The 13,930-nt window shown below is 44.7% G+C and overlaps 1 protein-coding gene across 2 annotated transcripts in view; it reads right to left on the reverse strand.

The window, feature by feature from the left end:
* Positions 1-1,974: 1,974 nt before the first annotated feature.
* The window catches only part of LOC116354333 (uncharacterized), a 30,222-nt gene continuing 18,266 nt past the window's right edge, over positions 1,975-13,930 (reverse strand). The window contains exons 4-6 of one of the 2 annotated variants that reach the window (XM_031793174.1): positions 10,960-11,119; positions 8,993-9,139; positions 1,975-4,031 (exon numbers count right to left, since the gene is read on the reverse strand). In XM_031793174.1, the coding sequence (XP_031649034.1) occupies positions 3,318-4,031; positions 8,993-9,139; positions 10,960-11,119 (1,021 nt within the window). In that variant the 3' untranslated portion in view covers positions 1,975-3,317. The remainder of the gene's footprint in view (positions 4,032-8,992; positions 9,140-10,959; positions 11,120-13,930) is intronic. The other variant, XM_031793175.1, reaches the window with a different exon arrangement.

Consider the following 13,930-nt stretch of genomic DNA (forward strand, 5'->3'; position numbering starts at 1 on the left):
AGTGAGACTGACAGATCCATCATCATGACCACCATCATTGATGACGAAGAGCGGAGTGAAATGTAACCTCTGACCCCCCCGACTAGAACTATTCTGTGGTTTTATAATCATTCAACCTTGATTAAATTCAATGCACCTTTATTCATCCCTCAGGAGCAATAAGGTGGGCAGGACACAAGCAGTAACCTGGCAACTCTGTCCATCCCCTCTCTCTCTCTAGCTCAGCTAAGGGCCTTTGTGTCAGGTTACACAGTTTTCCTTTCAGGCCAGCGAGGAGAAATGTCATCTTTGTGTCTGTGCTAACATTCTCTTTCTTTCTCTGTCACACTCTCACACACACACACTCAGCACACTCTGTCACATGAACCTGATCTTGAGGGCCTCTGGGCCAGATGAAGAGAGTGCTGACCTCACTTCCCTTAACACCTCTTTCTCTCCCCATCTCTTTCCTCACTATCTATCTCTTTCCTCACTATCTATCTCTTTCCTCACTATCTATCTCTTGCTCTTTCACTTCGCTCTTTCACATGCTTTCTCCCACTGCCCCCCCCCCCCCCCACCCCTCACACCCTCTCCCTTCTATTGATTGGTTGACATCCCAGGTTTGACTTCCTGTTGTGATGGTTTCCGTGACACCCTGAAAACTATTGACATTTATTTACCCCAGAATCACAATCGACACACACAGATACACCCCGGTGGCACCACATGTCTCTCCCAGTTTGAGTTCCGGTAGCACTGCTGGAGGCTGGCTGAAAAGGAACCCCTTCTCTACCAGACACCTGCATCTCTCTCTCACACAAGTGCACACGCTCACAAATACACACACACTTTCTTATGCACACACACACACACGTACACACTCACGAACGTGCACACACAAACAGCTAAACAGTAAACATTGCAGCATACCTGGAGTCATTATCATGCAGAGCTACAAAGCATTGCAGTATCTAACAGTGCTCTAATCTACTACAGTGCTCTGTGCTGTATTCTAATACAGTGCTCTAATCTTCTGTAATGCTCTGTGCTCTAATCTACTACAGTGATCTGTGCTCTAAACTGCTGTAGTGCTCTGTGCTCTAATCTACTGTAGTGCTCTGTGCTGTAATCTACTGTAGTGCTCTGTGCTCTAATCTACTACAGTGATCTGTGCTCTAAACTGCTGTAATGCTCTGTGCTCTAATCTACTGTAGTGCTCTGTGCTCTAATCTACTACAGTGATCTGTGCTCTAAACTGCTGTAGTGCTCTGTGCTCTAATCTGCTGTAGTGCTCTGTGCTCTAATCTGCTGCAGTGCTCTGTGCTCTAATCTGCTGCAGTGCTCTGTGCTCTAATCTGCTGCAGTGCTCTGTGCTCTAATCTGCTGCAGTGCTCTGTGCTCTAATCTGCTGCAGTGCTCTGTGCTCTAATCTGCTGCAGTGCTCTGTGCTCTAATCTACTGTAGTGCTCTGTGCTCTAATCTACTACAGTGATCTGTGCTCTAAACTGCTGTAGTGCTCTGTGCTCTAATCTGCTGTAGTGCTCTGTGCTCTAATCTGCTGCAGTGCTCTGTGCTCTAATCTGCTGCAGTGCTCTGTGCTCTAATCTGCTGCAGTGCTCTGTGCTGTAATCTACTGTAGTGCTCTGTGCTCTAATCTGCTGCAGTGCTCTGTGCTCTAATCTTCTACAGTGCTGTACTGCAATGTGCTCTAATCCACTGTACATCTCTAGTTTGTGCATGTGTGCGTGCGGGTGTGTGACACGTGTGTACATGCGTTTGTGTCCTCTACACACATAGCATGTGAATTTGTCAGTTGAATGATAGGATCCTTGAACAGAATAAATCCTAACTGTTTTTCTGGTATGCGTTTCGCCAGTCACAACCATGGAACACACCTGACATCTAGTGGTCATGAGGATAAATGCACTCATGTATCAAATGTTCAGTCATAGCGGGACAACCATTTATATCAAAGATCTTTATAGGTCCCTGGTTGTAAAGCACTTTATTTTAGACCAAAATAAGTTATCAAAATGAAAAACATGAACACAAAGAATAAACCATTTTAAAAACAGGAACATTGCTGTAATATAACATTGGTAAGCCTAGTAACATGTTAATAACGCTCCATAAACAGTTAAGACATGAATAAACCTGAATAAGTACCTTAGTAGCACCACACTGATGCATAGATAGATTTCTCTTGTATTGGCACCATCGTTAGGAGAAAGTGTCCCCTGGACGTGGGGTCTTGATTTTGGTCTGGGTGTCATTGATGTGGTCAGGTCTAGGGTGTGGTTAGTCTATGATTGGGAGGTAGTCAGGTCTAGGGTATAGTTAGACTATGATTGGGATGTAGTCAGGGTTAGCTGTTTACGGTATAGTTAGACTATGATTGGGATGTAGTCAGGTCTAGGGTATGGTTAGACTATGATTGGGATGTAGTCAGGTCTAGGGTGTGGTTAGACTATGATTGGGATGTAGTCAGGTCTAGGGTATAGTTAGACTATGATTGGGATGTAGTCAGGTCTAGGGTATAGTTAGACTATGGTTGGGAGGTAGTCAGGTCTAGGGTATGGTTAGACTATGATTGGGAGGTAGTCAGGTCTAGGGTATGGTTAGACAATGATTGGGAGGTAGTCAGGTCTAGGGTATGGTTAGACTATGATTGGGAGGTAGTCAGGTCTAGGGTATGGTTAGACTATGATTGGGAGGTAGTCAGGGTTAGCTGTTTACGGTATAGTTAGACTATGGTTGGGATGTAGTCAGGTCTATGGTATGGTTAGACTATGATTGGGATGTAGTCAGGGTTAGCTGTTTACGGTATAGTTAGACTATGATTGGGATGTAGTCAGGGTTAGCTGTTTACGGTATAGTTAGACTATGATTGGGATGTAGTCAGGTCTAGGGTATGGTTAGACTATGATTGGGAGGTAGTCGGGTCTAGGGTATGGTTAGACAATGGTTGGGATGTAGTCAGGGTTAGCTGTTTACGGTATAGTTAGACTATGGTTGGGATGTAGTCAGGGTTAGCTGTTTACGGTATAGTTAGACTATGATTGGGATGTAGTCAGGGTTAGCTGTTTACGGTATAGTTAGACTATGGTTGGGATGTAGTCAGGGTTAGCTGTTTACGGTATAGTTAGACTATGATTGGGATGTAGTCAGGGTTAGCTGTTTACGGTATAGTTAGACTATGATTGGGATGTAGTCAGGGTTAGCTGTTTACGGTATAGTTAGACTATGATTGGGAGGTAGTCAGGGTTAGCTGTTTGCGGTATAGTTAGACTATGGTTGGGATGTGGGTATGGTATGGTTGCATTCCGAGGTTAGGATTAAGACAGTGAGTAGGTGCTGATAGGGTGGGAGAGGTGGGGGGAGGATGGTGGGGAGGGATAGCGGAGGATGGGTGAGGAGGGGGAGGGATGTAGAGTGACTTGGGGGTGAGGTTTGTCTGAGTGGGGGGCTCTGGAGTGACCCCTGGGTGTAGGAAGCGGGGGGGAAGAGGGCTGATAGGGCAGGTGATGGGAGGAGGAAGGGGAGGCAGCACTATGGTGGTGGGTGGAAGGATATTGGAAGGCGCTATGATGGGGTGAGGAGGGGGAGGACTGGTAATGGTGTGAAGCATGATGAGGGGAGACAGGCGTTCTCTGAGGAGAGGTAAAACGGAGGGAGCTGTAATGGGGGGAGGAGGGGTAGGAGTGACGATGGGGGGAGGTGTGAGATTGATGATGAGGAGTAACGTGATTCTGAGAGACCTGTGAGTCTTTAATGGGGTTATAGTTCATGTTAGGGTTAGAGTTATTGGTATAGTTCCAGGAAGTCTTATTGGAGTTACTATTGGGCCGTATGTTAGGCTCAGAGTGGTTCCAAGCAGTAGCCATGCTGTGGCTGGTGTAGTTAGTGGTGGTAGTATTACTGGTAGTAGTAGAGGGACCAGTCCCCTTCTTGTAGAGGAAGACGTTGTAGTGCAGAGGGGGGCTGGCCTCGGGGCGGAGCTTAGCCTCTTTAGGGAGTAGCAACTGTAGACCAATGGTGACTCCATCCTGCTTTAGAAATATACAGGGTTGAGAGTCAGAGGAGGATAGACATTTATAGACTAGAGAAGATAGAAATAAGTTGGATAGACAGGGTAAGTGAGAAAGATAAAGAGAGTGATGGTTGAGATAGAGGGAAGGAATGGAGAAATGGAGAACGAGGGTTAAGAAAGAGAACAGGTGTGCATGTGTGTGAGAGAGGGAGGACTTAGGGGAGGACAGCTCATAATAATGGCTGGAACGAGCAAATGGCATCACACCATGTGTTTTATGTGTTTGATACCATTACATTGATTCCACTCTAGCCATTATCATCAGCCGTCCTCCCAAATGAAGGCGCCACCAACCTCCTGTGAGATTACGTTCTATTGGTTGCAAGAATTTTGTATAATATTTTAAATTAACAAAATGTAAGTTTTGAATCCGGCGTTGTTTTGCATATCAGTTCAATCTTCCCAACTATTTTACAATCTATGTGGCACAGTTGTCCATTTTTTGGTTCTTAAATGAAACTGGTATACTTTATTTATCACAATTTTCTTTAACCAAATATGGTCTTTAATACAGACAATTCTACTACTTTTTCCCCTTCCACTTTCTACCATTTTTGCGGTAATGCTGCAGTTAGTTGGTTGTAATTTTGTGTAGAGCAGATTTGTTTTGTTAGTATGTGTGTTATAACTCCACCAGTCCTGTTTATGATATAATTTACAATTTACATTATTTGTTGTAATATTTGTTCTGGTTTTTTTCTGGTGGATTCAACTGAAATTGCAACCAACTTTCTATGGCTTGTTTAAAAAATTACGATATTTGGGAGATGATTTCCTTTTTAAATAACTGAAAGTGAGAGGTTGTAGTCTGAATAAAGGGAAAAAAGGCCATTCTTGAACATGGGGTGAGACAATTTATAAATTTTCTAGAGAACCAGTTTGGATTTAAGTATAACTTTTGTATGATTGACACCTTTAGTGAGAGGTCTAATGCTTTAATATTGAATCATTTCTGCCCTCCGAGTTCATATTCATTATATAAATAGGCCCGTTTAATTTTGGCTGGTTTACCGTTCCAAATCAAATGGAATATAAGACCATAAGCAAATAGGTAAACTGTGATATGACTAAAGAATTAATCAGGGTGATTTTTCCACAAATAGACAGGTATTTTCCTTTCCATGGTAGCATGATCCATTTTTGCTAACTTTCTGTAAAAATGTATAGGAGTGAGATCATTTCTTTATTTCGGGAAATGTATACCGAGTATGTCCAAATCACTGTCAGACCATTTTATTAATAAACTACACGGTAATGTAAAAGTTGTATTTTTTAGTGATCCAATACATAATATAGTACATTTATCATAATTTGTTTTTAATCCAGAGGTTAGAAAAAGTATCTAGATCCTCTATGAGGCTACTTGTGGATCCAAGTTGTGTATTTAAAGAAACCATGAATCATCAGTGTATTTAAAGAAACCATGAATCATCAGTGTATTTAAAGAAAACATGAATCATCAGTGTATTTAAAGAAACCATGAATCATCAGTGTATTTAAAGAAAACATGAATCATCAGTGTATTTAAAGAACATGAATCATCAGTGTATTTAAAGAAAACATGAATCATCAGTGTATTTAAAGAAAACATGAATCATCAGTGTATTTAAAGAAAACATGAATCATCAGTGTATTTAAAGAAAACATGAATCATCAGTGTTTCATGACACCTTTATGTTTTTAAGCCCTGGATTTCTAGTCCTTTAATATTATTGTTGGATCTGATTTTAACAGCTAACATTTCGATGGCCATAATAAATAGATATGCCGATAGTGGACAACCTTGTTTACTCCTCTTGACAGTTTATAACTTTGAGAAGTAGCCATTATTTACTATTTTACACCTAGAGTTACTATACATGACTTTAACCCATTTTATTTTAGATTCACCAAAATTGAAATGTTCCAGGCATTTACAGTGCCTTGCGAAAGTATTTGGCCCCCTTGAACTTTGCGACCTTTTGCCACATTTCAGGCTTCAAACATAAAGATATAAAACTGTATTTTTTTGTGAAGAATCAACAACAAGTGGGACACAATCATGAAGTGAACGACATTTATTGGATATTTCAAACTTTTTTAACAAATCAAAAACTGAAAAATTGGGCGTGCAAAATTATTCAGCCCCTTTACTTTCAGTGCAGCAAACTCTCTCCAGAAGTTCAGTGAGGATCTCTGAATGATCCAATGTTGACCTAAATGACTAAGGATGATAAATACAATCCACCTGTGTGTAATCAAGTCTCCGTATAAATGCACCTGCACTGTGATAGTCTCAGAGGTCCGTTAAAAGCGCAGAGAGCATCATGAAGAACAAGGAACACACCAGGCAGGTCCGAGATACTGTTGTGAAGAAGTTTAAAGCCGGATTTGGATACAAAAAGATTTCCCAAGCTTTAAACATCCCAAGGAGCACTGTGCAAGTGATAATATTGAAATGGAAGGAGTATCAGACCACTGCAAATCTACCAAGACCTGGCCGTCCCTCTAAATTTCAGCTCATACAAGGAGAAGACTGATCAGAGATGCAGCCAAGAGGCCCATGATCACTCTGGATGAACTGCAGAGATCTACAGCTGAGGTGGGAGACTCTGTCCATAGGACAACAATCAGTCGTATATTGCACAGATCTGGCCTTTATGGAAGAGTGGCAAGAAGAAAGCCATTTCTTAAAGATATCCATAAAAAGTGTTGTTTAAAGTTTGCCACAAGCCACCTGGGAGACACACCAAACATGTGGAAGAAGGTGCTCTGGTCAGATGAAACCAAAATTGAACCTTTTGGCAACAATGCAAAACGTTATGTTTGGCGTAAAAGCAACACAGCTCATCACCCTGAACACACCATCCCCACTGTCAAACATGGTGGTGGCAGCATCATGGTTTGGGCCTGCTTTTCTTCAGCAGGGACAGGGAAGATGGTTAAAATTGATGGGAAGATGGATGGAGCCAAATACAGGACCATTCTGGAAGAAAACCTGATGGAGTCTGCAAAAGACCTGAGACTGGGACGGAGATGTGTCTTCCAACAAGACAATGATCCAAAACATAAAGCAAAATCTACAATGGAATGGTTCAAAAATAAACATATCCAGGTGTTAGAATGGCCAAGTCAATGTCCAGACCTGAATCCAATCGAGAATCTGTGGAAAGAACTGAAAACTGCTGTTCACAAATGCTCTCCATCCAACCTCACTGAGCTCGAGCTGTTTTGCAAGGAGGAATGGGAAAAAATCCAGTCTCTCGATGTGCAAAACTGATAGAGACATACCCCAAGCGACTTACAGCTGTAATCGCAGCAAAAGGTGGCGCTACAAAGTATTAACTTAAGGGGGCTGAATAATTTTGCACGCCCAATTTTTCAGTTTTTGATTTGTTAAAAAAGTTTGAAATATCCAATAAATGTCATTCCACTTCATGATTGTGTCCCACTTGTTGTTGATTCTTCACAAAAAAATACAGTTTTATATCTTTATGTTTGAAGCCTGAAATGTGGCAAAAGGTCGCAAAGTTCAAGGGGGCCGAATACTTTCGCAAGGCACTGTATATATAAACTCCAGTCGTACTTTATCAAAAGCCTTTTCAAAGTCAGGCCTGGTTTCCAAGATAATTTATAGTGTTCTATTGTTTCCAGTACTTGTCTTATATTATCTTCAATGGGTATAGTCCATGTGAAAGACCTGTCTGATTAGAATTGATAATATCAGACAAAACTGAAGTGTAAGGGGCCTCCAATATTTTAAATGGACTGTGTGTGTGTGTTTATTAAAGTGTTAATAAAGCCATGCAGAATAAGCCAGGGAAAGCTGTGTGTGTGTGAGAGAGAGAGAGAGAGAGAGAGAGAGAGAAAGAGAGAGAGAGAGAGAGAGAGAGAGAGAGAGAGAGTGTGTGTATGTGTGCATGCATGCTGTGGTTGGGAATAGTCATGAGAGAGAGAGAGAGAGAGAGAGCGAGAGAGCGAGAGAGAGAGAGAACAATTAAGGTAGAGGGATAGGGCCATTCCAGGAACACACAGGAACCAGCTAATTTAAAGTTACAAAGTTTTATTTCAACAACTCTGGTTCCGATGCTATAACGATGTGTTCTCCCCCCAAAAATACCAACCCCTTGAATTTCATCAAAGGGTTATAACCCGTATCAATAGAAAGCATAAATATATCAATGTTAGCAAGCCAGACAACACAGTAACTTTACACAAGACCTAGACATATTCACTGGATCATATCAAACATCAAAGTATCTCATCTGTTTCTCTTGTATTTCTGGTCAATCTTGTTTATAATTATTTTCCAAAAAGAGCTGTTTTAGTAGAAAACAGCAATGCATGCAGACGAAAAGAAGGGTAAAGATCGGAAATGGCACCCTATTCCCTACATTGTTCACTACTTTTGTCCAGAGCTCTAGCCAAAAGTGGTGCACAATAAAGGGAATGTTATTTTTGCCTCAGACTTAAGGCGGACAGTGGGAGAAGGGAGGACAGCAGTAAAGGGTCAGAGTTCTAAGGTCAGAGATTAGAGCAGGACATTGTGGGAGAGGAGAGTTTGTCCAGCCAGAGACAGTTTAGTTCAGGATTGCTACAGTGATGCAGCTCGGTGTAGCAAGGAACGAGTAGCATCACCCCCATGTGGTCAGTAGTGGTGCAACATGTTATGTAAGGTATAGAGTATAGTACAGTATAGTATAATACAGTACAGTATAGTATACTGTAGTATAGTTGTGTTTTCGTCCTTTTAGCTTCTAGTGAAGTCAAGGGGCTCAACAGTCCCTATCCAGGAACCCAGCTATAGTATAGAATAATATAGTATAGTAGATGTATGCAGTATTATGGTTCCCCTTATGTGCATGGTGGTATTACATTAATCATAATAAGGATTTAGTATATGTTGTTGGAGGGAGAGGAGTTTGCCTCCTCCCTATTTACCTCCTGGTCTGCGTTAGGGGTGTGGTCAGAGGAGTGTGCAGGGCGGTTGTTAATATGTTTGGGCGAATGAGAGTTGGCGATGTTCAGAGACTCCTCCCCTTGAGTGAATTGAGACTTTACAGGGTCCTCCATTTTCTGAGGGTCATCCTGTGGAACAACACACACAGACAAACCCACATTACACACACACACACACACACACACACACACACACACACACACACACACACACACACACACACACACACACACACACACACACACACACACACACACACACACGTTAGACACACATGCATATGTTACATCCAGTGGAGAACGATGCGAATTGAATGGCATCAAACACATGGAAACCATGGAAACCAAGTGGAAACCAAGTGGAAACCATGTGTGTGATGTATTTGATACCATTCCACTGATTCCATTCCAGACATTACCACAAGCCTGTCCTCCCCAATTAAGGTGCCACCAATCTCCTGTGCTACATACCCGAATGTCATACACACACATATTGACACATATGTTACATACACAAACATTGATTGTCTGATGGCAGACATTTGAAGGTCATGAGGACAGTACAGTAACTGGGTCAGCTAGCAGAGACCAGCCATTCTTTATGAGTTAGAAAGTGTGTGTGTTAGTGTGTGCATGCATGAGTGTTTGTGCCTGTGTGTCAGGGGAGTTCATTTGGGTTCGCTCTAAATTCAAATTTAATTCAATAAACCTACAACCTATGTGTTGGGTGCCCCCCTTTCTGGCAAAGCCACATTTACTCTGTTTAAATCAATGTTGGTTTGTTAAATGGAGCTGGAGATGGGGAGGCTGCTGTGTGGAAGCAAAGAGACCAACGTGACTAACCCTAATGCTGCTAGTCGGAAACAAGGATAAGGAGGACAAGCCTAGAAGACAAAATGTCTGCCCTACCCCTATCCACAGGGGGAGAGGAAGAAGCACTGTAGCCCATAATGTCTGCCCTACCCCTATCCACAGGGGGAGAGGAAGAAGCACTGTAGCCCATAATGTCTGCCCTACCCCTATCCACAGGGGGAGAGGAAGAAGCACTGTAGCCCATAATGTCTGCCCTACCCCTATCCACAGGGGGAGAGGAAGAAGCACTGTAGCCCATAATGTCTGCCCTACCCCTATCCACAGGGGGAGAGGAAGAAGCACTGTAGCCCATAATGTCTTCCCTATCCCTAGTAACCACAGAGGAGAGGAAGAAGCACTGTAGCCCATCATGTCTGCCCTATCCCTAGTAACCACAGAGGAGAGGAAGAAGCACTGTAGCCCATCATGTCTGCCCTATCCCTAGTAACCACAGAGGAGAGGAAGAAGCACTGTAGCCCATAATGTCTGCCCTATCCCTAGTAACCACAGAGGAGAGGAAGAAGCACTGTAGCCCATAATGTCTGCCCTATCCCTAGTAACCACAGAGGAGAGGAAGAAGCACTGTAGCCCATAATGTCTGCCCTATCCCTAGTAACCACAGAGGAGAGGAAGAAGCACTGTGGCCAGTAATGGTTGCCAAGCTGAACTGGAGGCTAGCTGGGTCACGTATAGTGTGCAGTTTCCAGCTTGGTAAGGTTAAAACCTAAACTGGCCACTGTTGTGCTTCTGCTTACCTGACAGTAAGGGTGTCTAGGCTTATACTCCCAGATGCAGCTGCTTCTCGCTCTCTGCAGGTGAAAACCACATCTCAACAGTGTGTGTGTGTGTGTGTGTGTGTGTGTGTGTGTGTGTGTGTGTGTGTGTGTGTGTGTGTGTGTGTGTGTGTGTGTGTGTGTGTGTGTGTGTGTGTGTGTGTGTGTGTGTGTCTGACAGACAGACAGACAGACACATTCTATAGACAGACAGACAGACTAATGGACTGAGACAGACTGACAGACAGCTAGCCAGGGTTAGGGCTTAAGGTTAGGGTCAGTCTAAGGTTAGAGGTCAGAGGTTATAGGTCTGGAGTTAGTTACCTGACAGATAATGTTGTCATAGTAAGCCAGATTGTGAGCGTGGGGTTGAGGGGGGGACGGGGGGGAGTCACACAACTTCCTTACGTTGGCATGGGAACCATCTTGCGCCGTGGAAACAGAGAAGCCATCAGTCTGCATCTCGCTGTGTGGACGGTATATACTGGAGCGAGGGAAGGAGGAGAGGACAGAGGGATGGGACAGAGGTGTGGGACATAGGGATGGGACAGATGTGTGGGACAGAGGTGTGGGACAGAGGTATGGGACATAGGGGTGGGACAGAGGTGTGGGACAGAGGTGTGGGACATAGGGGTGGGACAGAGGTGTGGGACAGAGGTGTGGGACAGAGGTGTGGGACAGAGGGATGGGACAGAGGTGTGGGACAGAGGTGTGGGACAGAGGGATGGGACAGAGGGATGGGACAGAGGGATGGAGAAGAGGTGTGGGACAGAGGTGTGGGACAGAGGTGTGGGACAGAAGGATGGAGAAGAGGTGTGGGACAGAGGTGTGGGACAGAGGGATGGAGAAGAGGTGTGGGACAGAGGGATGGGACAGAGGGATGGGACATAGGGATGGAGAAGAGGTGTGGGACAGAGGTGTGGGACAGAGGGATGGAGAAGAGGTGTGGGACAGAGGGACGGGACAGAGGGATGGGACATAGGGATGGAGAAGAGGTGTGGGACAGAGGTGTGGGACAGAGGGATGGGACAGAGGTGTGGGACAGAGGGATGGAGAAGAGGTGTGGGACAGAGGTGTGGGACAGAGGGATGGAGAAGAGGTGTGGGACAGAGGGATGGGACAGAGGGATGGGACATAGGGATGGAGAAGAGGTGTGGGACAGAGGTGTGGGACAGAGGGATGGGACAGAGGGATGGAGAAGAGGTGTGGGACAGAGGGATGGAGAAGGGGTGTGGGACGGAGGGATGGAGAAGAGGTGTGGGGCAGAGGGATGGAGAAGAGGTGTGGGACAGAGGGATGGGACAGAGGGATGGGACAGAGGGATGGGACAGAGGGATGGGACAGAGGGATGGAGAAGAGGTATGGGAGAGAGGGATGGAGAAGAGGTGTGGGACAGAGGGATGGAGAAGAGGTGTGGGACAGAGGGATGGGACAGAGGGATGGAGAAGGGGTGTGGGACAGAGGGATGGGACAGAGGGATGGAGAAGAGGGATGGAGAAGAGGTGTGGGACAGAGGGATGGAGAAGGGGTGTGGGACGGAGGGATGGAGAAGAGGTGTGGGGCAGAGGGATGGAGAATAGGTGTGGGACAGAAGTGTGGGACAGAGGTGTGGGACAGAGGGGTCGAGAAGAGGTGTGGGACAGAGGTGTGGGACAGAGGTATGGGACAGAGGTGAGCGTTGTGGGAGAGAGGTGTGGAAGAGAGGTGTTGGGGAAAGAGGGTTGGGACAGAGGGATTATCATTGATGTGACAAACGTGTCATGCCTTTTATACTGTCAAATATGAATTGTTTAATGAATAAAGCCTCTCTCCCCCTTTCTCTCTCTCTGAATGTAATGGTTAAACCCTCGGAGTGAACAACATGTTATCTCAGAGACACACACCCACACACTGTCAGGCTGGTCTACTTTCAGCTGAGGAACAGTTATTACTGCTGCATCAATGTCTGGCCTTCCTCACAAGTTATCACCACAACTCTCTGTATCTCTCGTCCCCTCTCTTTCTCTGTATCTCTCTTCCCCTCTCTTTCTCTGTATCTCTCTTTCTCTGTAATCTCTCTTCCCCTCTCTTTCTCTGTATCTCTCTTCCCCTCTCTTTCTCTGTATCTCTCTTCTCTGTATCTCCTTCCCCTCTCTTTCTCTGTATCTCTCGTCCCCTCTCTTTCTCTGTATCTCTCATCCCCTCTCTTTCTCTGTATCTCTTCATCCCCTCTCTTTCTCTGTATCTCTCATCCCCTCTCTTTCTCTGATCTCTCATCCCCTCTCTTTCTCTGTATCTCTTCTTAACCCTCTCTTTCTCTGTATCTCTCCTCCCTCCTTTTCTCTGTAATCTTCCTTTCCTCTGTATCTTCCTCTCATGCCCCTCTCTTTCTTGTAATCTCTCTTTCCCCTCTCTGTCTCTGCATCTTCTCTTCTTCCCCTCTCTTTCTCTGTATCTCTCTTCCCCTCTCTTTCTCTGGGTTATCTCTCTTTCCGCTCTTTCTCTGTATCTTCTCCTTCCCTCTCTTGTCTTCCTGTATCTCTCCACCGCTCTCTTTCTCTGTATCTCTCTTTGCTCTCTCTGTATCTCTCTTCCCCTCTCTTTCTCTGTATCTCGCTTCCCCTCTCTTTCTCTGTATCTCTCATCCCCTCTCTTTCTCTGTATCTCTCTTTCTCTGTATCTCTCATCCCCTCTCTTTCTCTGTATCTCTCATCCCCTCTCTTTCTCTGTATCTCTCTTCTCTGTATCTCTCATCCCCTCTCTTTCTCTGTATCTCTCATCCCTCTCTTCTCTGTAATCTCTCTTCCCTCCTCATCTTTCTCTGTATCTCTCATCTCTCATCCCTCTCTTCTCTGTATCTCTCTTCCCCTCTCTTTCTCTGTATCTCTCATCCCCCTCTATTTCTCTGTAAATCTCTCTTTCTCTGTCATCTCTCAGCCCCATCTCTTTCTCTGGATCTCTCTTCCCCTCTCTTTCTCTGCATCTCTCTTCCCTCTCTTTCTCATGTATCTCTTCTTCCCTCTCTTTCCCTGTATCTCTCTTTTCCCCTCTCTTTCTCTGTATCTCTTCTTCCCCTCCTCTTTCTCTGTATCTCGCAATCCCCTCGTCTTTCCTCTGTATCTCTCTTCTCTGTCTCTCTCTTCCCCTCTCTTTCCTCTGTATCCTTCGCTTCCCCTCTCTTTCCTCTTACTCTCTATCCCCTCTTCTTTGGTCTGTATCTCTCTTTCTCTGTATCCTCAATCCCTCTCTTTCTCTGTATCGCTCATCCCCATCTCATCCTCTTCTTTCTCTGTATCTCTCATCCCCTCTCTTTCTC

Source organism: Oncorhynchus kisutch, linkage group LG17, assembly GCF_002021735.2.
Source record: "Oncorhynchus kisutch isolate 150728-3 linkage group LG17, Okis_V2, whole genome shotgun sequence".
NCBI classification, from domain to species: Eukaryota; Metazoa; Chordata; class Actinopteri; order Salmoniformes; family Salmonidae; genus Oncorhynchus; species Oncorhynchus kisutch.